This window comes from Cnephaeus nilssonii, assembly GCF_951640355.1.
Source record: "Cnephaeus nilssonii genome assembly, chromosome: 14".
Lineage (NCBI taxonomy): Eukaryota > Metazoa > Chordata > Mammalia > Chiroptera > Vespertilionidae > Cnephaeus > Cnephaeus nilssonii.
Genome location: NC_137085.1, coordinates 48,938,384 through 48,960,187, shown reverse-complemented (window position 1 = coordinate 48,960,187; position 21,804 = coordinate 48,938,384). Strand labels below are relative to the sequence as shown.

At 36.2% G+C, this 21,804-nt stretch overlaps 1 protein-coding gene across 3 annotated transcripts in view; it reads right to left on the bottom strand.

The window, feature by feature from the left end:
- Nucleotides 1-3,582: 3,582 nt before the first annotated feature.
- The window catches only part of JAK2 (Janus kinase 2), a 104,130-nt gene continuing 85,908 nt past the window's right edge, over nucleotides 3,583-21,804 (bottom strand). For all 3 annotated transcript variants that reach the window (XM_079791143.1, XM_079791144.1, XM_079791145.1), the window contains 10 exons: nucleotides 20,940-21,078; nucleotides 15,478-15,629; nucleotides 15,175-15,325; nucleotides 14,335-14,471; nucleotides 12,072-12,261; nucleotides 11,381-11,505; nucleotides 11,036-11,208; nucleotides 6,668-6,785; nucleotides 4,753-4,866; nucleotides 3,583-4,497 (listed from right to left, as the gene is read on the bottom strand). In XM_079791143.1, coding sequence (XP_079647269.1) covers nucleotides 4,390-4,497; nucleotides 4,753-4,866; nucleotides 6,668-6,785; nucleotides 11,036-11,208; nucleotides 11,381-11,505; nucleotides 12,072-12,261; nucleotides 14,335-14,471; nucleotides 15,175-15,325; nucleotides 15,478-15,629; nucleotides 20,940-21,078 — 1,407 coding nt within the window. In that variant the 3' untranslated portion in view covers nucleotides 3,583-4,389. The remainder of the gene's footprint in view (nucleotides 4,498-4,752; nucleotides 4,867-6,667; nucleotides 6,786-11,035; nucleotides 11,209-11,380; nucleotides 11,506-12,071; nucleotides 12,262-14,334; nucleotides 14,472-15,174; nucleotides 15,326-15,477; nucleotides 15,630-20,939; nucleotides 21,079-21,804) is intronic.

The following is a 21,804-nucleotide window of genomic DNA, read 5'->3' as shown; positions in this document are numbered from 1 at the left end:
TAAAATGAAGTTTATCTCATATAATCTAGTCTTCCACTTGGGTAATCCTGATAGCATCCTTATTCTTATTCTTATTATTTATTCTAATAATAGTGGCCTGGTGCACAAAATTCATGCACTGGTGTGTGTGTGTGTGTGTGTGGGATGTTGGAGGGGTATCCCTCAGCCCTGCCTGTGCCCTCTCACAGTCCAGGATCCCTTGGGGGATGTCTGACTGCTGGCTTGCAGTCCGGGGCTCTCGCAGTCCTGGACCCCTGCAACGGAGGGGGGAGAGGCTCCTGCCACCACTGCTACACTCACCAGCTGGGAGCCCAGCTTCTGGCTGAGCAGTGCTCCCGCTGTGGGAGTGCACTGACCACCAGAGGGCAGTTCCTGCGTTGAGCGTCTGACCCCTGGTGGTCAGTATGTGTCATAGCAACTGGCCGTTCCACTGTTCAGTTGATTTGCATGTTAGGGTTTTATTATATAGTACTAGAGGCCTGGTGCATGAAATTCGTGCACGGGGGGAGGAGGGTAACCCTCAGCCGAGCCTGCACCCTCTCCAATCTGGGACCCCTTGAGGGATGTCCGTCTGCCCGTTTAGGCCCAATCCCGGTGGACTGCTGGCTCCCAACCGCTCACTTGCCTGCCTGCCTGATTGCTCCTAACCGCTTCTGCCTGCCAGCCTGATCACTCCCTAACCACTCCCCTGCCAGCCTGATAGACGCCTAACTGCTACGCTGCTGGCCTGTTTATCTCTAACTGCCCTCCCCTGCATGCCTGGTTGCCCCCAACTGCCCTCCCCTGCAGGCCTGGTCCCTCCCAACTGCCCTCCCCTGCAGGCCTGGTCCCCCCCAACTGCCCTCCTCTTCAGGCCTGGTCACCCCCAACTGCCCTCCCCTGCAGGCCTGGGTCCCCCCAACTGCCCTCCTCTGCAGGCCTGGTCATCCCTAACTGCCCTCCCCTGCAGGCCAGGTCCCCCACAACTGCCCTCCCCTGCTGGCTTGATCACCCCCAGCTGCCCTCCCCTTCAGGCCTGGTCCCCCAAACTGCCCTCTTTTGCAGGCCTGTTCCCCCCCCCAACTGCCCTCCCCTGCAGGCCTGGTCCCCCCAACTGCCCTCCCCAGCAGGCCTGGTCTCCCCCAACTGTCCTCCCCTGCAGGCCTGGTCCCCCCCCAACTGCCCTCCCCTGCAGGCCTGGTCCCCCCAACTGCCCTCCTCTGCTGGCCCGGTCACCCCTAACTGCCCTCCCCTGCTGGCCTGATTGCCCACAACTGCCCTCCCCTGCCAGCCATCTTGTGTCCATATGGGGGCAGCCATCTTGTGTCTTGGAGTGGCGGTCAATTTGCATATTACTCTTTTATTAGATAGGATAGCAAAGTGAAAAAGCTTTAGTAAGTAACACTGGAAAACCAAAGAAACTTTCATTAGAAATCATTTAAATACCAGAACTAGAGTGGATATGGTAATGTTCATAAGAACATGCAGTAGTTGGTAGCAATCTTAGGAAGCATTTCTTTAAAAAAAAATCTAAAGGCAAGTTTACTGTTATAAAAGGCTTTCTCTGCACATTCCTAAACCAATGTGTATACCCCCACTTCCTTGGTGGAGGTATTTACAAGACAATAAAAAAGAAAATAACTTCTGAATATTTATTACATCAATATTTCAATTTTGTGGGAACATGCTAAATGCACAATTGAAAAAATAACACAGTCTTCATAAACTGGCCATATAACATCACCCCATGGAGAATGGCTCCCAGGTATAGAACTGTGGGTATTTTCTAATGTCTACTCCATAATAGAATTATTTAAATAAAATTGAAATATCAGAAGTTATAGTTGTGATAAAAATTTCACTTGACTTTATAGCAGAAATCTTGGGTTGTAAGAAAGCACTCCTTCACAGCAAATTACAGTGTACTGGCAGCACATGTATAAATAACATAAAAAAAGTGACTGTTTCCCAAAGCAGGTAGCTATGGATATAAGGAATTATTTATATAAAGACTGTATAATTTACTATACCAGAATATTTACAGAATTACAGAATTCTAAGAAAATCTTTATCCTCATTTCTGAAAATATTAATTTGAAGAAACATTTTGGCATTAACTAGAACAATAATTACCTATTTCTTGTGCAGAACCAACTAAACAGCTACAGGTTCAATTTCTTTTTATGTATAGTCAGAATCGAAATTTAAAACATTACTAATCCTTAACGAATAATAATTCTCTTGAAAATTTAACATTTTACAATCAGGTAGTCATCAACTCTAAATACTTAAAAATGTTTATAAAGTATTTCTTCTCTACAACTAAAAACTGAAACATGAAAAACGTTTTAAAAAGAAAATCTAGTTAACATCCTTGTTTTTAAAAACAAACAAGATGGCCTTCGCTGGTTTGGCTCAGTGAATAGAGCATCGTCCTGCAGACTGAAGCATCCCATTCCAGTCAGGGGCACATGCCAGGGACTGCGGACTTGATCCGCAGTAGGTGCATGCAGGAGGCAGCCAATCAATGATTCTCTTTCATTGATGTTTCCATCTCTCTCTCCCTCTCCCTTCCTCTCTGAAATCAATAGAAAATAATAATTAAATAAATAAAAACAAACAAAATGTTTTAGACCTTTAAAATTCTACCTTTCAGAACTTAAGTTTTAATACAAAAATCTGAAATCAAGCACATCATCATACTTTTACTTGAAAAGTAGCAAAAACGAAGATCTTTAATTGCACTGTATTTACAGATCTTTAAGAGTCTTTACAAATTAAATAAAAATTATATTCAACTTTCATCAAAATATCTACTAGAAATCTTTTAAAATTTTAAATGATTTTTTCATTCGGTAACCACTAAAATATTTTAAAGATCATGTAAAAAGAATTTCTCCTCTTTCCTTCCTTACAACCAAAAGAATCTCAAACTTTACATGTGAAACATTTTTTCTTAGAGAATTTTCACTTTAAAACTAGCTCCAAAAAATAATCAGAAAAATTATTAAAAGTCTGTTTAAAAAATAGCACATACCACTGAAACAAGAGTAAGAAATTATTTTCTTTTTAACCCAAATACTATTTTAAACTTTTTATAAATAACAATAAATGCCACCTCATATTATGTACGGTGTCTAAAATGGAGTAGCACTAAAACAAATGACGAAGACAACAAACAACCCATTATACTTCACTGAAAATATGTATACTCTCATTTTTCTTAGAGGAATATTATGAATTTTCTACTGGCATTCTGGAATAAAATAACAAGCATACCTTTTTTTTTTTACCAATTTCCTCTCATTTCTCCTTTGAATGTAAGACTTTCTAAATTTTCGAAGAGAAAATTTCTTCTGTGACTACAAGAGATTTCTGAAATCCCTAAAATACAGTCTTTAAAAAAAATCCCTAGCCCACACTATGAATCTTAATAGGTTTATACATTTAAAAAACAATGTATCATATGGCTTACACTTAAATTTAATGCATAATGATAGGTCCCAAGGATTAAAGAATCATATTGGCAGCCAATAGCTCAAGGGATGACAATATTCCTGCATTCGTAATCTCAAAATTTTAAAAGAAAACTATTTACCAGTCTTAGAAAAATTTAGAGATCTATTTAAAAAAACACACAACATACTCATCACAAATAAATACAAAGGAGACAAATAAGAAAATAGATTGTGTTACAGCTTTGTAAACTTGTTCCATTTCAAAATGTATTCTTTATAGTCAAGGAAATTCCTATACAAATAAAACTAAACATTTGTTCCCTTTTCTTTGAAAAATATTTACAGTACATAGAATGATAAGCAAAAAGTGTACACCTGCTTATATTGCTGGCCAGTGATATAGATGAACAAGAACACAAAAGTGCTTATTCAATTATTTGAGCATCTTAATTTGTTTGTATAGTGAAGTTATTATAGATCAACTATGGAAAAATTAGAAAACACCATTAATGAAACAGCCCTTGTGTAAAAGATCACACAAGATGCCAAGGTATTATACATTCACTGTGGTAAAAACTGTACATATGTATCCTGTGCTTCTTTAACATTGTAAAATTTATATTATAATTTTTTCATCTCTCAAAATTCTGAGTTAAAAAACATCTATTTTTTTTCTTTTGCCAAAGAAAAGTGATGTTAATTGCCTAATAAGTTCATGAAACTTTTTACAAAATTCTTTACTCAGAACTTTTCATTAATTTTTTTTTTACTGGTGTCCCCATAAAGAAAAACACACTATACTTTGAAAGTTTTGAGCAGATATTTCCACATCTTTGTGGCTAGCAACATGATATACATAACAATGATATATGTAGTAATAGTCCACAGCAATGTGAAATACAAAACTTTGTTCTCTAACTTTAGTTTGGTCTCAGAGTGAAGTTCATTTCGTTCATCCAGCTATGTTGTCCCTTATTTGATCAACGCGAAGAGCTAGGTGTCTGAAAGAGGGGCGTTGATTTACGTTATTATTCCAGCATTCTGTCATGATCACATAGATCTGTAAAAGAGAAAATAAACCAGAATTACAATGAAAACAAAGTGCTATTTTTTAATTGGCAGAACACATGAATTCAGAACTCCCACTTAATTCTTTCATATAGGTATCTGTGCCCAGATCCATAGTTATATGATTATGCTATTTATTTAAAAGCTCATTAATTAAATTTGATGAAGTGACATGAAGTCCTTGTTTTAAAAGAGCAAGAAATTGTATTATTACTGTGGATAAAAAATAAATAAATAAATTTGTCACCTCATCTGGGCATCCATCTGGTCTTGGTAATCTTCCATTATTCTTCAAGAGTTCTATCAAATGAAACACAATCATCTGTCCTTGTTTGTCGTTGCCAATCATACGCATGAATTCCTGAAACATAAACCCACATTTCAGTGAGATTTTTTGGGTACATTTAATTTAAAGCAGAAATCTTTCTCAACTTCTTCCAATAAATGGGAACAATTCTGTATATGTATGCTTTCTTATATGCTTGAAACATTTTAAAAACAGACTATTTTGCCCGGTTGGTGTGACTCAGTGGTTGAGCATCAACCCAGGAACCAAGAGGTTGCTGGTTCGATTCCTGGTCAGGGCACATGCCTGGGTTGCAGCTGTGGTCCCCAGTGGGGGCATGCAGGAGGCAACTGATTGATAATGTTCCTCTCTCATCAGTGTTTCTACCTCTCTATCCCTCTCCCTTCCTCTCTCTCTAAAAAAAAAAAAAAAAAAAAAAAAAAATCAATGAAAAATATTTTTAAAAGTCAAACTATTTTAAAACTTCCTTTTCAGGAATACTTTACATAGGATTGTTATATGTGCAACCTCTATAATGTCATTTCTATAAATGTAATATACTCAACACAAATTCCCTGAGAAGGGCCCAAAACAAGTGAACTAAAACCATATTCACATTTTTTTTTTGGTGGCTATTGTTATAACATGTCACATTACATTACATTTCAGCTGAAATAAAAAGTTGAATGTAAAAGAGGGCATAATAAAAAGAAAGTGCAGAATAAACGTTTAAGTAAAAGTACATGGAGAGAAAAATATGTTCAAGTGTTAAAAATTCATAATAATCTGACTTGTAAGCTATGAAAATATTTACAACACATCCTTTATTGAAATATAGAGAGCTCTTATAAACTGGTAAGAAAAATTACCAAAATAAAAATTGGCAAAGCACATAAGGAGACAATGTACACACATATATACACCAAATACCCAATAAGTATGTGTTCAGTCACAGTAATAGGAGAAACGCAATTTCAGATCAAATAGATGCAACTTCTCTCCTACCAATTTGGCAAAGCTGCATAAAAACATAATAGTGGATACTGTCAAATGATGAAATGCACATACCCTGTGCACTGCTATTTAGAGTGTAATCTGATACAGCTTTTCTGGAAAGCATTTTGAAATACTCAGAACCTTTAAAAGAGTTCATATCCTTTCATTTATTATTAAACTTTTATTCGAAGGTGACAACCAGAGAGAAACAAATATTTATGTATAAGGATGTTCACTATGTTCATTGAGGTGTTACTTAAAAGGCTGAAAATAGAAAATAATTGTTTAGAAATTATATCCTTATTATGAAATGCTATCCAAAAGTTAGAAGCCATATTTTCAGTAGTTACTAATATAGGAAAATATCCATGCTCTAATACTTAATTAAAAAAAAAAACAAGATAGCAAGCTGTATAGTATAACCTTTATTTTATAAAAAAATTATTTTAATACAGTTTCACTTTTACATATAAAATTAAAAGAAGCCAGGAAGAAAACATACCACAGTACTAAAATAGTTACCTCTGAGTAGTTGAATTGGAGAGGATTTTTTTCATACTTTTCTATATTAAAGAAAATTCTACAACGATCAGGAAAAAATTATTTAAAAGGTTTACTTTAACTTTTGCAATAATTCCTAGAATGAATGAGTTTATTGGATGTATTAAGAATAATATTAAGAGAATATAGTAAATAGTACTCTATCCCTCTTTTTTTTAATTCAAGTTAATTTAATGAATAAGTTTAGGGTTATTTTGTTGGATGTTGTATTACAAATAAGCAAGAAAAGGCTAGATAAGCTTTAAGCTTACTATTATTGTTTGGAAAAAGCTTTTCTCATATTAAAAAAAAAGTTGAAAATAAATAAAAACACACTGACCGCTGGTGGACTTTTACTCTTCTCAATATAGGTGAAAAGTTCATACAGAACCACTCCAAAGCTCCAAACATCTGAGGCCACAGAAAACTTGCTCTCTGTCAGTGATTCTGGAGCATACCTGTGAAATAGGAAAGCATTTAAAAGGCGGTTACTTGATGTGCCAACTCTTGTTTGTACCTGCAAACCAATTGGATTAAAAAAAAAAAAAAAGCCAGATGTATAGGAAAGAGTTACCATAGCAAGCAGGCTTGAGGCTGTCATCCTAAAAAAGGCCTGCTTGCCATGTTGACACTTGACTGGTACCCAGAACTTAGATTTCAGGAGTGTTTCCACAATTCCCTAAATGATAAGAGTGGCTCACTGTGCCTAAAATGTTTCTGCCAACTACATGGTTTGTGCCAAAAGCCCATTTTCCCTCTAGGTCTGAACTGGTGGTACATACCAGGCAGAGGGTGCTCTCGGGTCCAGTCCCAATACAAACCTTGGGCACTGTGTTGTCACAACTTATTGCTGGGAAAAGGAAGTGTGTCCCATATGACTTTACTGAGAGAGGACCCTTGGAAGATTGTGCTTGGTTTCCTCCAGTTTTGCCCCAGACTCCTTTTCCTTTGCTGATTTGCTCTGTGTTGTTCCCTGTATAGAATCATAGCTACAAGTATGGCTGTATGCTGAGTGCTATGAATCCTCCTAGTGAATATCAAACCTGTGAGTGGTCCAAACCTCCAAATACACAAAGATAACTCAAAACTAAAAAAAAAAAAAATCTTTTTTGCCTCTATAGGAAACACCAGGGTTAATTGCAAAGTACCATAGAGAGAAAAAGTTGCTTCTAAACTGGAGCAAGACTTGAAACTATCCTATATAATAAAAGGCTAATATGCAAATTGTCCCTCTGGGCGGGAGTTTGACCGACCAGGAATTAGACGTGTACTGACCACCAGGGGACAGTGTGGAACATGGCGGGCATTGGCGACGTGGTGCTGGCTGTGGCGGCAGTGGTGGTGCTGCTAGCCCCGATGGGCCCCGATGAGAGTGGGACTGTAGCGGGATGATGGAGCAGTTGAGTGGGCTGCACCAGACCAAGGTGGGTGTGAAGGGAGGCCCCGGCCAGCAGCTGCTAGGGACCCTCTCCGTGCACAAATTTCATGCACTGGGCCTCTAGTTAACATATAAAAGAAAGAAGCTGCTCATCTCAAGGAAGTGATATTTGTGAAGGAGCACAGAAAACAGAAAGTCCAGGAAGAAATGGTGCTACTATCTACTCAAGTATTAACACTAACCAAAGGAGAATTTGGGCTAATGGACTGTGAATATCCTGGTTACATTGCTAAGTTTATCCCTGACAGAGATCTGTTTAAGATTGATGAGGATTATCCCAAGAAAACAGAAACACCAATCAGAAAGGATATATGCACCCCTATGTTCACAGCAGCACAATTTACCATAGCTAAGATTTGGAAACAGCCTAAATGCCCATCAGCAGATGTGTGGATTAGAAAACTGTGGTACATCTACACAATGGAATACTACGCTACTGCAAAAAAGGAATTCTTACCATTTGCAACAGCATGGACGGAACTGGAGAGCATTATGCTAAGTGACATAAGCCAGTCAGTGAAAGATAAATACCACATGATCTCACTCATTTGTGTAATATAAAGAACATTATAAACTATTGAACAAAAATAGATAGAGGCAAAGAAGCATCGAACAGACTGTCAAATTACAGTGGGAAGGCAGGGGAGGGTTGGGGGAGTAAGAGATCAACCGAAGGACTTGTGTGCATGCATATAAGCAAATCAATAGACACAAGACACTGGGGGGGAGTGCGGTGGTGAGGGCAAGTGCCAGGGGGTAGGGAGACTGGGAGGAGGTCAGTGGAGGGTGGGGGGTGGGGGGGGGGAAGAGACATATGTACTACTAATTGTAATACCTTAAACAATAAAATTTAAAAAAGATTAAAAATATGAATTACAAAAATTTAATCTCTCCTTGAAAATATACTCACTTCCACAAATCCTTCTCTGACTACTCAAGGTTTTCATGACTCAATGCTACTGAATTTCTATACTTGTAGTCTATGCCACACAGTTAACCATGCAATGCTATTTTCATTTTATATTTAGTTTTTTAAAACACATTACATCTTTAGTTATATTTTTAAATAAAGGTTAGCTTTAGCCCACAAATGGAACATAACATCCCTGAAGATAGTGCTACTCCCCCAACCATTGTAAAATATTCTCATCCTTTGGTTTTCCTGAAAGCACTCCTGTAATCACCTCCTCACTCCTCCCTCCCCCAATCTCTAAGGCTGTTTCTCTCTCCCATCACTAATGTAAGAATAAATACAAATCAAAAAGAAAAAATATAATTTTCCTTGTTGAAAATGAGGAAAATGGCTCTTCCCCCTATTTTCTTAAAGCATTTACTTTAGAAAACTTACCACTAAATTCTTTCTCTCTTTCAAATGTATGTAAATATTTTTTAAAGCTTTTGCTCAAAAGCCTCTTGCCAGCTTTATGATATGTTTTTCTCCAGAACCTGGGAACCATCTCTTTGTAATATAATCATCAAGGAAGTTAGCACCACTACTTCTCAGTTTTTGTAAGACGGTAGGAACCTGACTTTAGCAGGTGCCTCCTTCCAAGTTACAAAATTATCTCTTGTCATAAGTAATGACTTTATTTTTCCTTTGATAAAGCCAATTAGCTAACACATGGTGACTTCAATTACCCAGAGAATTTAGGATGAACCACGTGTGACAAATGTGATGTCAACTCCTCTCACTTGAGGGCTAGTTACTGGTTTATCATGAGAAAACGTATGTAATGGGTTGAATTTGCTTGGCCATAAGAAAGAATAAGGTGTTTTTTTCTCTTTGTAATCTATAAGCAGATTACTTTTGATGCGCACTACCTTCTGGAGTAATGCTTATTCAGTAATAAAACTGTTTTCTTTCTATCTTCTCCCTGCTGTTAGCCTCACCTTAATACAATGTACCCTCTATACCAGTTCTCCAACCATTTGGTCAAAGGCCCCTATACACTCTTAAAAATTACTGAAAAAAAATTACTATAAAAAGAATGCTTCTGTGAGAAGAGTAGCATTGTTTTACATTTTTAAAGTTTCTTTACTGTTTGGTTTTAATAGAGAGTATAACCTATGGAAAATTCCACTATCTACTCATGAAAAAAGGAGAGTGAAAAAGGCAAATAACATCTTAGTATTAGTATTAAAATAACTTTTGGTAACAGACTCCCTAGAGGTCCCCATACTTTGAGAACTGATGTTCTGCACCAAAAGTAGAGGTGGAGGGGGGAAAAAAAGTAAATTCAAATTCCTAAAATATGACTCCCTGCATAAAGCCTCTAAATCTTTCACCTACACAATGTTTACTAAATAAAGGCTGAACTCATTAACATGTTGTACAGCGCTCAATATCATTCTAGCCCCAATTGCTCCCTGTTTGCTCTGCAATTATGCCACTCACTTACAAGCCCTGATCCTCTTGCTCTTGTCCTCCTCTTACGATAAACTTAAAAAAAATTAACTAATACTTTCTTTTCTTTCTATTAAAGTATAGTGACATATAATATTATATGAGTTTCAGATGTACAACATAGTTATTCAACATTTACATACGTTATGAGGTGATCACAGTGATAAATCTAGTAACCATCTGTCTCCATACAAAGTTATGATACCACTAACTATCTTCCTTGTGCTGTACATTATACCCCTGTGACTTCATTTATAACTGAAAGTTTGTACTGCTTATTCCCTTTCACCATTTTCATCCATCTCCCTAGGACACCTCCAACACCTCTAGGGTATCATGCTAAGTGAAATAAGTCAGACAGAAAAGGACAAATACCCTATGATTTCACTTGATATAATATGTGGAATCTAAAAAACCTTGACTTGAACAAGCTATTTACCCTGTCTAGAATTCAGTTCCTTCATGCTTAAAATGAGAAACTAATACATATTCTCCAGGAATTCTTAGGAGGATTAAATGAGATAATCCATGACATGCATTTAAGCCCAATGTAAATACATGAGAAATTTTTGCTACTATTATCCTATATAATAAAAGGCTAATATGCAAATTGTCCCCTTGACTGGGAGTTCAACCGGGAGTTTGACCAGGGGGCAGGGCCAGCCTGCCAACTGCCCCCCAGCTGGCCCCGCCTCCAATCGCCTCCCCCACCCCAATCAGGGCGGGCCAGCTGGACCCCACCCATGCATGTATTCGTGCACCAGGCCTCTAGTAAATATATAAATGACAAACTATTAATAATGGTAAAAATAAAGTTTGAAGTTTATGCTCTAAAATTTCATTTTACTGTACTAAAATATACTCACCAGAATATAGGACTTTCACCAGGTTCTTTCACTTTGTAGTATTCTTTGTCTTGTGGCAAGACTTTTGTTAACCCAAAATCTCCAATTTTAACTCTGTTTTCATTCTCTACCAATATATTCCTTGTTGCCAGATCCCTGTGGATATACCTTTTTGTACCAAGATATTCCATACCCTATGGATAAAAATAACATTTTTTTCTTTCAGCCAGTTTTGTAAACATAAACAATTTCAATGGTCTTGCCTGTTTATACTCCCTTAATTATCTAAGATAAACTAGAGAATTTCTTAACAATTACCTAAACATGTTCACTTCATCTACAACAAATAGCCAGAATATTAGGTACCTTGCATATTTGTGATGTATATTGCAAAAGTTTCTTATGATCTATTCGTTCTTTATGCTTTTGGAGATAGTCTCGTAAACTTCCATATGGTAAATATTCCATAATTAATCTTAGATTACGCCGGCCTTTTAAAACACAAATGGGAACATAATGTAAACTTTGCCATATTTTACGGGTGAAATATTAAAAAACAACCATTCATAAATGACTTAAAGATATATAAAATCTGAGTCTAAGATGAAAGAATTTGATTGTAAATTAAAGGTGAAATAGTAAAGAACACAGGCTTTTTGAATCAAAATAGTTGTTTTAGTCTTCTGTAACCCTGTATGCAAATCAAAATAAGCTGAGAAAACTTCCTTTCTCCTCATTTTGTACTGAACAAAAAGCATCTAATTTAAATATTATATTTTTAAAGAAAATATGAGCAAAGACAATTTCTTTCTTTGAAAATGATATTCCCTTAATAAGCATAAGCAAGGGAATAACAACCATTTTCAGTGAAGAGGATGATTAACCGACTAGCCAGAGACTTCCTGTAGTTACAGTTCACCATCACCAAGCAGTCTTCAGTCTTCTCTCTCTGGGCACTGTTATATTATAAGTCCACATGTTGAGACAGGGTGCTTCTATTACCCAGGATGCCAACAACATAGCTTGAGTTCAAAATAGGTTTCGATGGGCAACATACCAGCACTGTAGCACACTCCCTTGTACTTTACAATGTTGTCATGCTGCAGGGATTTAAGGATTTCAATTTCCCTTTCAAAGTCTCTGAGGTGCTCTTCAGTACTGTGCTGGAGCTTTTTCACAGCCACCACCTCCCCAGTGTTGTCTTGTAGAGGGTCATACCGGCACATCTCGACACTCCCAAAATTACCCTGAACAATACAGCACATTAGGATAGAAATCTCAAGTTTTCCACACAAACACTAACAAATTCTAATTACATGAGCAATTCCAACAGCCAGAATTAACACACATCCCTAAGCATAGATTGGGTAACTTTCAGGACAAAAAAGAAAATAGTAATTCCACAAGTGGGTAGTAAATATATATAATTTCTTCAAAAGGAATTAAAAGCTGAAATATAAACAACTTCCAAAAAGCTTTTAGACACAAATCCTGAATATTAATTATTAAGACAATCCAAGGGACATGCTATCTATCACTAACTTCCAGGAAGAACTTAGCTTTTTCACAATACACCCTTTGGTATCACTCACTGTCAGTGAGCTGGATGGAGTAAGGGCCTATTATGGACTGAATGTGTATGTCTCCCCAAAATTCATATGATAAAGCCCTAACCCCCTAATGAATGTATTGGGAGACTGGGCCTGTGAAGAGACGATAAAGGATAAATAGGGTCATAAGGGTGAGGCCTTAATCTGATAGAGCTGGTGCCTTTATAAGAAGAAGAGCCCTGACCAGTGTGGCTCAGTGCTTAGAGTGTCGGCCCAAGCACCAAAGGGGAGAGGGTTCAATTCCTGGTCAACGCCACATACCTGGGTTGCAGGTTCGATCCCCAGCCCCAATGAGGGCACGTACGGGAGGCAACCAGTCGATGTATCTCTCACATCGATGTTTGTCTCTCTTTCTCCTCCTCCCTCATTCCTTTTCACTCTCTCTAAAAATCAATGGAAAAAATCTCAGGTGAGGATTAACAAAAAAAAAAAGAAGAGGAAGAGACACTAAAGCTCTCTGTCAACAAGGTGGCCAAATGAGTACCAGTAAGAGAGCCCTCACCAGCAACCAAACCCTGTCAGAACCTTGATTTCAGACTTTCCAGCCTCTGGAACTATCAGAAATAAATATTTGATGGTAAAGCCACTAAGTCTATGGTATTTTATTATGTCAGCCTGAGCAGATTAGTACACAGTCTGTATTATTTGCTCAAGAAAGTAAATTTTTAGCCTATGGGGATGTTCCCACTTTTTTTTTTTAGGGTGAGTCATTAAAGAAACCTCTTCTCTTTTTATTTAAGATTTATTATCTATACAGAGTTGATATATAACATTTACAATTAAATTTTGGGTATTAATCAAAGTAATATATTTTGGATATTATTGCATTCTTAAAGAACAGAACAACATAGTGTTGAGCTAAAGTTTCGAATCGACTATTTTCAGTTATATTTTTGAAGTCAATTTTTAAAAAAAACTTTGACCACATATAAGCTCAAAGTTAAATCTCTAATTACACAGGTCACACAGCAGTGATGAGATGTCAGTACTGAGATTAGGTTATAAAAAGACCATGGTTTCCACATTGGGTGTCTGCCCTCAGCTGCCATGTTGTGAGAGGCCTTGTAAGTGAACACAGTCCAGTCAACATCTAGACTCTGAACAATCAGATTATTTCTTCCTCCGATGACTAAAAAAGGAAGTGAGTAGAAAGGCTTAATTTAGCCCTGGTTGGTGTGGCTCAGTTGGTTGGAGCATCCTGTACATCAAAAGGTTACAGGTCCAATTCCCAGTCAGTACACATACCTAGGTTGCACGTTCATTGTTATGGTGCGTATGAGAGGCAACCAATAGATGTTTGTCTCTCACATCAATATTTCTCTCTCTCTCTTCCTTTCTCTAAAATCAATAAACATATCCTCAGTTGAGGATTTAAAAGAAGAAGAAAGGCTTAATTGTCCCTTTCTCTATTTAATAAATAAAGCACCCTCTACCAAGAAATAGTCCCATGGCCAAATCAATTGGGGAAATGTTACCTAATTTTTGAAGATGTTCAATGCATATTACATGTTAAAGATTCTGAAAAGTTCTTTTTAAAGACAGTTGTTTAACACAGCACTTCTCCAACATCTGACAACTAAATTTTTTCTACAAATACTCCTTAAAAGTTTTATGAAATGTGAACTTTAGAGAATCTTTAAAGCCTTTTATTCCTAAATAAAATGTTCTATGGTTATAATCTAACTATTTAAAAAACTTCTTTCATCTTACCTTGCCAAGTTGCTGCAGAAATTTCAAGTGTCTCTCTTCAAACTGAGTAGGGTCTCGGTCTTCAAAAGCACCAGAAAACCCTAGGGCACCTATCCTCATATTTGGTAACATGTCATTCTCTGTTAATAATTCATAATCTGCAGAAATACAGAATATTATACCATAAGCTGGCAAATAAATTCTCTGGGTTAATATGTATTCAAGCTGACCAAAATAATTAGAATGAGTTAGAAATACTAAACACAGGTTAATGTTAATAGTTTAGATTATATTAATGGAGCCTTTACTTATTACCCACAATCTGACAGGCTTTCAAGAAAGATTTTTACAAATGATAATTACTTTATAAAATAGGCAGTCTTTATATTTGTAAAGAATATATTCTGATCTTGTTGTGATATTAGTGAGTAATACTGGAAAAGGAAATACCTGTAGGTCAGACACATGCATATTTAGCTACATATTTTAAAGGAGTGGACAAAAACAAATCTACTCCATGTTTAGGAAATGAATTATAAAATGTACGAAAACTAGTTTTTAAAAACAAATAATGGTTTTTTAAAAACTCAAATAAGACAAACTTTTATAATATACTACTCATCAAGTGGCAGACTAAAACTGGGTAAGTGAAGGAGAAAAAGTCTTTTTTTTAATGTAAAAATTGCTCAATTAAGGAGTCTAGAATATGTGTAAAGTAGGAAAGTCATATGGCCATATGAGATTCTAAAAGACATCAAAGAACTTATTTGGGAGGGTTACAAAATTAGTAAAGATTTGTTAAATACAACCAAAATAGAAAGATAGCTGGAGAATCATTAAGATTGTTCCATCAATACATACCTGGAGTAAACAAACTATTAAGATCTCGTATGATGGCTCTGAAAGAAGGTCTAAAATCTGGTTCATAATCCATACAATTATTAATAAGATTTGCTAATTCTGTCCACTTTGGTGCAGGAAGCTGGTGTCTATCTTCATAAAACTGTAGCTTCTATAATTAAAGAACCACACGTTGAGAATTGTGTAATACCTTATCAACCCCTTCTTTTTAACATTAGATGGGCTAAAAAATATAAAATCATGTGAAAGAGAATCATCAAGGATCACAAAATTAATCCAACCCCACAGTCTATATAAACTTACTCTTTGAGAATCCAAAGCACTCAGAGGCTTATCTCCTCCACTGCAGATTTCCCACAAAGTGGTACCAAAACTCCATTTGTCTGTTGCCAAGTTTAAGTTTTTAGGATTTTCAATACATTCAGGTGGTACCCATGGTATTCTCTCCTGAAGAACTTTTAAGTGATAGGAACATAATATGGTTAAATAGTTCTCACAAGTAAGTAATTCTTTTATATGCAAATAATTTTCAAACTGATTTGAATAATCATCTAATTTAAGATCTCATTTTTAACAAAGACAACACTGAGATCCATAAAGACTGAATAATTTGCCCAAAATCACAAAATTTGTTATTAGCACTAAGAGAATTAGAATCCTGTACAATAAATCCTGGATCAACTAAACTTTTTTCCATTAAATCACCAATTTTAAGCCCATGTGCCACAAGAATTTTTAAAACATGTAATACCTGACTACTTAGTCAGGGGCAATGACCTCTTTTCCTTAAACTGTCAAATAAAAAATTACAACAGCCAACACAACAATAGACATCCAGTGTGAATGCATCAAAGTTATACTTTTTTTTTGTAAGATCAGCAAAAAAAATATTTTTTGGTGTGCCACAGAATTTTAGTACTTAGTTTGTGTGCCATAAGACAAAAAAGGTTGAAAATTGATGCATTGTCATAGTGTCTCTCTACACATTCCTACTAATTTTGCATTCAAAAAAACATTTTTCCCATACAATTTATCTTAAAATTGTCTCTTGATATTTTTTGTGTTTTTTTACAACGTTTAAGTAGTAAAGGTAAAGTGAGCATCATTCTAATCTGTTTTAAATAGCAGTGGTAGTTCTATTTTGTGGATGAAAAAATAAGGACCAATAGGCAGATGAATGACTAAATTTTACCAAGATATACAGGTACAGAATCAATATATGTGGGTTCTGTTCAGATCATGAAATATCCTCAAAAAACAGTATTCAGAAAAGAGCACTTTAACTTCACCTTCTGGTATTCTGGGATAGATAGATATAGATAGAGGGATGGATAGACAGACAGACAGACAGACAGACAGACAGACAGATAGATAGATAGATAGATAGATAGATAGATATAGATAAAAATGAAGGATAATCTGTTGCCTTTTTTGGTATATTCAAAGAGTACATGTGCCTTCCTCCTTCACCATATGAACACATTTTCTCTTTCTTCACCTCCCATTCCAGAGGGTAAAATTTCACTGAGTACCAGGTCTAAGATTCTATAACATTTTCTGCCTTATAATTGCTCTTCACTGTTAGATAAGCCATCAAGTTTAAGTACTATTGGTTCAGGATATCATAAATCAATGCACAAAAGTTGGTCAACTTTGATTCTAAACTTAGAACATTCAATTGGAGAAATTAGGTAAGATAATGAAATACAGTTACATTATTTGGACCAAAATAACTCCTCTCAACTATTAGACTGAAATTTCCATTTTAACTAAATGTGTTAAGTAGGTTATAAACATAAAAGAAAGGTTTTTTGGTGTGTGTGTGTGTGTGTGCGTTTTTAAACAAGCTTTTAAAAGTCAGGATTAGCTGAATTAAACTAAATAAGAACTCAAACTACATAAACATATCTTCTCAAATTTTTATTTAGTGACTAAGGAAAGAAAAATTTAGAAAATTTACTTGTGGCTCAAAAAATGATAGAACATTTCACTTCAAAAATGGATAAAATCTGCACTTCCATACATAATTAGGAATTAAAACTGGTGTTTAAAAATTGTGTATAAAATAGTAAAGAAAACAAACGTCATTTGACAAAGGTATGAGAAGTACACATCTAAAGCACATCCCAGTATTTAGAGGAATGCAGCAGATGACAAAGGAAGGACTCATTAATTAATACCAAAGAGACAGAGGGTAAAACTGGCTAAGTACTCCAAAAAATGCCAATTTAGATACATTGCACAACATCAAAATAAACTCCAGTTCAAAGAGCAGAACATGTAAACAAAAAACAAGATATTTAGAAAAAACATTTAGGTAAATATTTGACCTGTGGATTGGAAAGAATTTTCAAAGTATAAAAGCAATGGAAGAAATTATAAAAAACTATCAATAAAATTTCATATTTAAACAATTTTAAGGTTAAAAAATTAAAAGGTAAATCAGGATTGTAAAGAATTCAACCAAAATGAGAAAGGTTAACCAAATTGTTTCATGAAGAATACACACAGATCAAAAAAAGTTCACTAAGACCCACAGAGAAAAATGAACAAAAGATGTGAAGAAAGAGTGCAGTAAAAAACAAATACATGCCCGCTGGTGTGGCTAAGTGGTTGAGCATTGACCTATGAACCAAGAGGTCATGGTTTGATTCCCAGTCAGGGTATATGATTGGGTTGCAGGCTCGAACCCCACTGTGGGGTGTGCAGAAGGCAGCCGATCAATAGTTCTCTCTCATCATTGATGTTTCTATCTCTCTCTCCCTCTGCCTCCCTTCTGAAATAAAAATATATTTTAAAAATTAAAATAAATGAAACAATTAGAAATATACAATAAATTTATGAAAAATTCTTTAGTGTCATGAATACTCATAGAACAACAAAGCAAAACAATGAGGTGTGATTTTAATATATTAAGTTAAGAGCTCTCCAATGCTTGAAAGCCCTCTGAGGTCACTGAGTACCACTTTTTCAGAGAGCTCCCTGATGACTTAAGGTATTGAGAGCCTTAAAAATGTTCCCATCCCTTGATCTAATAATTGCACTGTAGTGATCTACTCTAAGGAAATATTCAGAAATATAGCTAAGATTTTCACATATTATCATAGTCTCTAAATAAATAAATGTAAAAATAAATAAAAATGAATAAAATCTGACCTTTCATACATAATTAGGGATTAACACTTTTTAAAAATTATCTTTATCAGCCCTAGTCGGTTTGGCTCAGTGGATAGAGCATTGGCCCAGGGACTGAAGGGTCACAGGTTTGATTCCAGTCAAGGGTACATATTTAGGTTGCAGGCTCAATCCCTGGCCCAGTTGGGGCACATTCGAGAGGCAACCAATCAATGTGTCTCTCTCACATTGATGTTTATCTCTGTCTCCCTCCCTTCCACTCTCTCTAAAAGTTAATGGAAAAATATCCTGGGTGAGGATTAACAACAACAACAAAATAATTATCTTTATCTGATGTATCATTCGCAAATACATTCTTCCATATAGTGAACACCCTTTTCATTTTGTTGATTGTTTCTTTTGCTGTGTAAAAGCTTTTTATTTTTATATAGTCCCATTTGTTTATTTTCTCTTTTGTTTCCCTTGCCCTAGGACAGTGGTCGGCAAACTCATTAGTCAACAGAGCGGCAAACCGAGGCTCGAGAGCCGCATGTGGCTTGTGGGCCGCAGTTTGCCGACCACTGCCCTAGGAGATGTATCAGCAAACATATTGCTAGGAGGGATGTCTGAAATTTTGCTGCCTGTGGGTTTCTTCTAGGATTTTTATGGTCTCACAACTTAAAGTCTTTTATCCATTTTGAGTTAACTATTTTTTAAAAATATATTTTTATTGATTTCAGAGAGGAAGTGAGAGGGAGAGAGAATAGAAACATCAATGATGAGAATCATTGATCAGTTGCCTCCTGCACGCCCCCTACTGCGGATCAAGCCCACAACCCAGGCATGTGCCCTTGACCAGAATTGAACCTGGGACCCTTTAGTCCGAAGGTCGATGCTCTATCCACTGAACCAAACAGGCTAGGGCTTGAGTTTATTCTTGTGTATGGTGTAAGCTGGTGGTGTAGTTTCATTTTTTTTGCATGTACCTGTCCAATTTTCTCAATACCATTTATTGAAGAGACTGTCTTGACTCCATTGTGTGCTCTTGCTTCCTTTGTCAAATATTAAAAGTAATGACTTGGGTTGATTTGTGGGGGTCTCTGTGGTGTTCCATTGATCTATAGGCCTGTTCTAGTGCCAGTACCAGGCAGTTCTGAGAACAGGGGCTTTGTAGTATAACTTGATATCTGGTACTGTGATCCCTCCAGCTTTGTTCTTCTTTCTGAAGATGGCTGTGGTTATTCAGCGTCTTTTTGGCTCCACATAAATTTTTGGAGTATTTTTTCTAGATCTGTGTAATATGCTATTGGTATTTTAAAAGAGATTGCATTAAATCTATAAATTGCTTTGGGTAGTATGGACATTTTATACCTGGAGAGTATTAAGCTAAGCAAAATAATTAAGTCAGAGAAAGACAAGTATCACATAATCTCACTCATATGTGGAATCTAAAGAACAAAATAAAATGATGAACAAAATAGATCCAGAGGTATAGAAGTATAGAACAGACTGTCGAATCACAAAGGGAAGGCAGGGGTGGGGTTGGGTGAGGGCTAGAAGGGGTCAGTGGGGGAAAAAGGGGAAAATCTGTAATACTTTCAACAATAAAGTATTTTTTAAAATGTTATCTTATAGTCCTGTGAACCCTGAGAAAGAAGATGCCTACAAAGAAGGGCTCCTGATAGCTAACTGGGCTCAAATTTAAAAACAAAAACAACAACAAAAAAACCCCAGGGCCTAGCAGCCATTTCTGTACAAGGGCCTCTCATGCAAACTGCACTTTAGAAAGAAGTCTACACTATACTACTAGCCTCTGCACTGAACTGCTTGCTGCGATGTGTTTCTGCCATTTGAGTTAGTCCTTATAAAGGAGTTCCTAAAATCGTATTTCAACCAACAAGACTAAAATTTTCCCCATCCAACTGGAGCTGTGCAGCTGCAACCAATCAGAGGGCTCTATTCTGACCAATAAGGAAGTATTAAGGACAGTGCTTTTTGGACCAATCAAACTGTGTAGATTTGGAGTATTCATTTGCATCAGGAAAGACCAATCAAGGACCAGGATCTGGAACTTCTGTCTATATAAGCCAGCTCCCCTCTGGCTCTAGAAGGCACTTTCTATTTCCTCCAAATACTGAGAACTGCATTTCCCTGGCTTCTCAGCAGAGACCATAGAGCAGACCAGTGCAGGCCAGAGCAGACTTGCACAGAACAGAGCAGACCGAAGCACGGCACAGCAGACTAGCACAGTGCCAAGCAGACTGGCACAGAGCAGAGCAGACCCTCAAGGAGCAGAGCAGAGCTGTCTAGCCAGAGAGGGTCCTGGCCCCAGAGTTGCCTCACAGCCTTGCTGTATTCACAGCAGTGCTATATCACAATTAAGCTGTTTTGCAATAATAAAATTTCCTTTTTCACCATACCCCAAATGGGGATTCCTGCTGGCATTGAATTAGCACTAAAACCGAGTAACATGCTTATAAGGACAAATGGACAGAGTCTTTAATATAGATTGCTAAAAATGGTAGATACATTTTATTATCAATCAAGGACATGCCAATAAAATGGTTTAAGAAAAATTAACATGTTGTTTATGCAACCCTCCAAGTAAAGCTTAATAAAATTATAAAATATATAATCCCTATAGAACTTACTGTCCTTTGGCAAAACTGTAACACTAATGCCAGGATCACTAAGTTTGATGAAAGGAGGATTTCCTGTCTTCCTGTCTTCTTCTCTAATAAGTAGAATGTTTTTGGCACACACATTCCCATGAATAAGGTTTTTTTCTTCCTATTAGAGTAAAATATAAATACATTCAAATACCAATCCACAAATATATGAACATTTAATATGTCTTAAGCCCCAAATGGATTTAAAAAAAATAAGACTATTAATTAATAAACATTAATTTGGAGGTATGCTTTAAGATAATAAAAGGAAATTTTATGACAACACTGTGCTTCCTGTTTTAAATTTTAAATGACACAATAATCTATGCCCAGAATAAAAGAAATACATTAAAACTACCCAATGCCACTTCACTTTCTAAAGTTGAGATTTTAAGTAGTACCTATTTTTAGGCAGTAGCTGAGAGAAATACTCTTTATTTTCAGCAGCAGAATATAGGTGTGCTCTGAGGGGTCTGATCCCTAGCTGGCCCTCTGGTATTCTGCTTCTCCAGAAATATTGCTTTCTTATTGGACATAATTTCTAAATGCCCACAAACATTACAACAAGGTATATTCTAAGGAGTTTTCTGCTATCCAGAGTTAGCACATTTCTGCATAATTTTTTGTTAAATTCTTTAAACACAAGTGACATAAGCCTTAGATTGTGTGTCATCAATTCTAAGAGATTGGTGAAACGACAGAACTATTTACATTAAAAGTGACTTTACATAAATAAATATATGCCTAAAATAATACCTTTCATAAAACAAACAGATTATTTTAAATAACTCAGCATCCATTTACAGATTTATTTCTACATTGCTTCACTAAATAAAATAAATTCCTG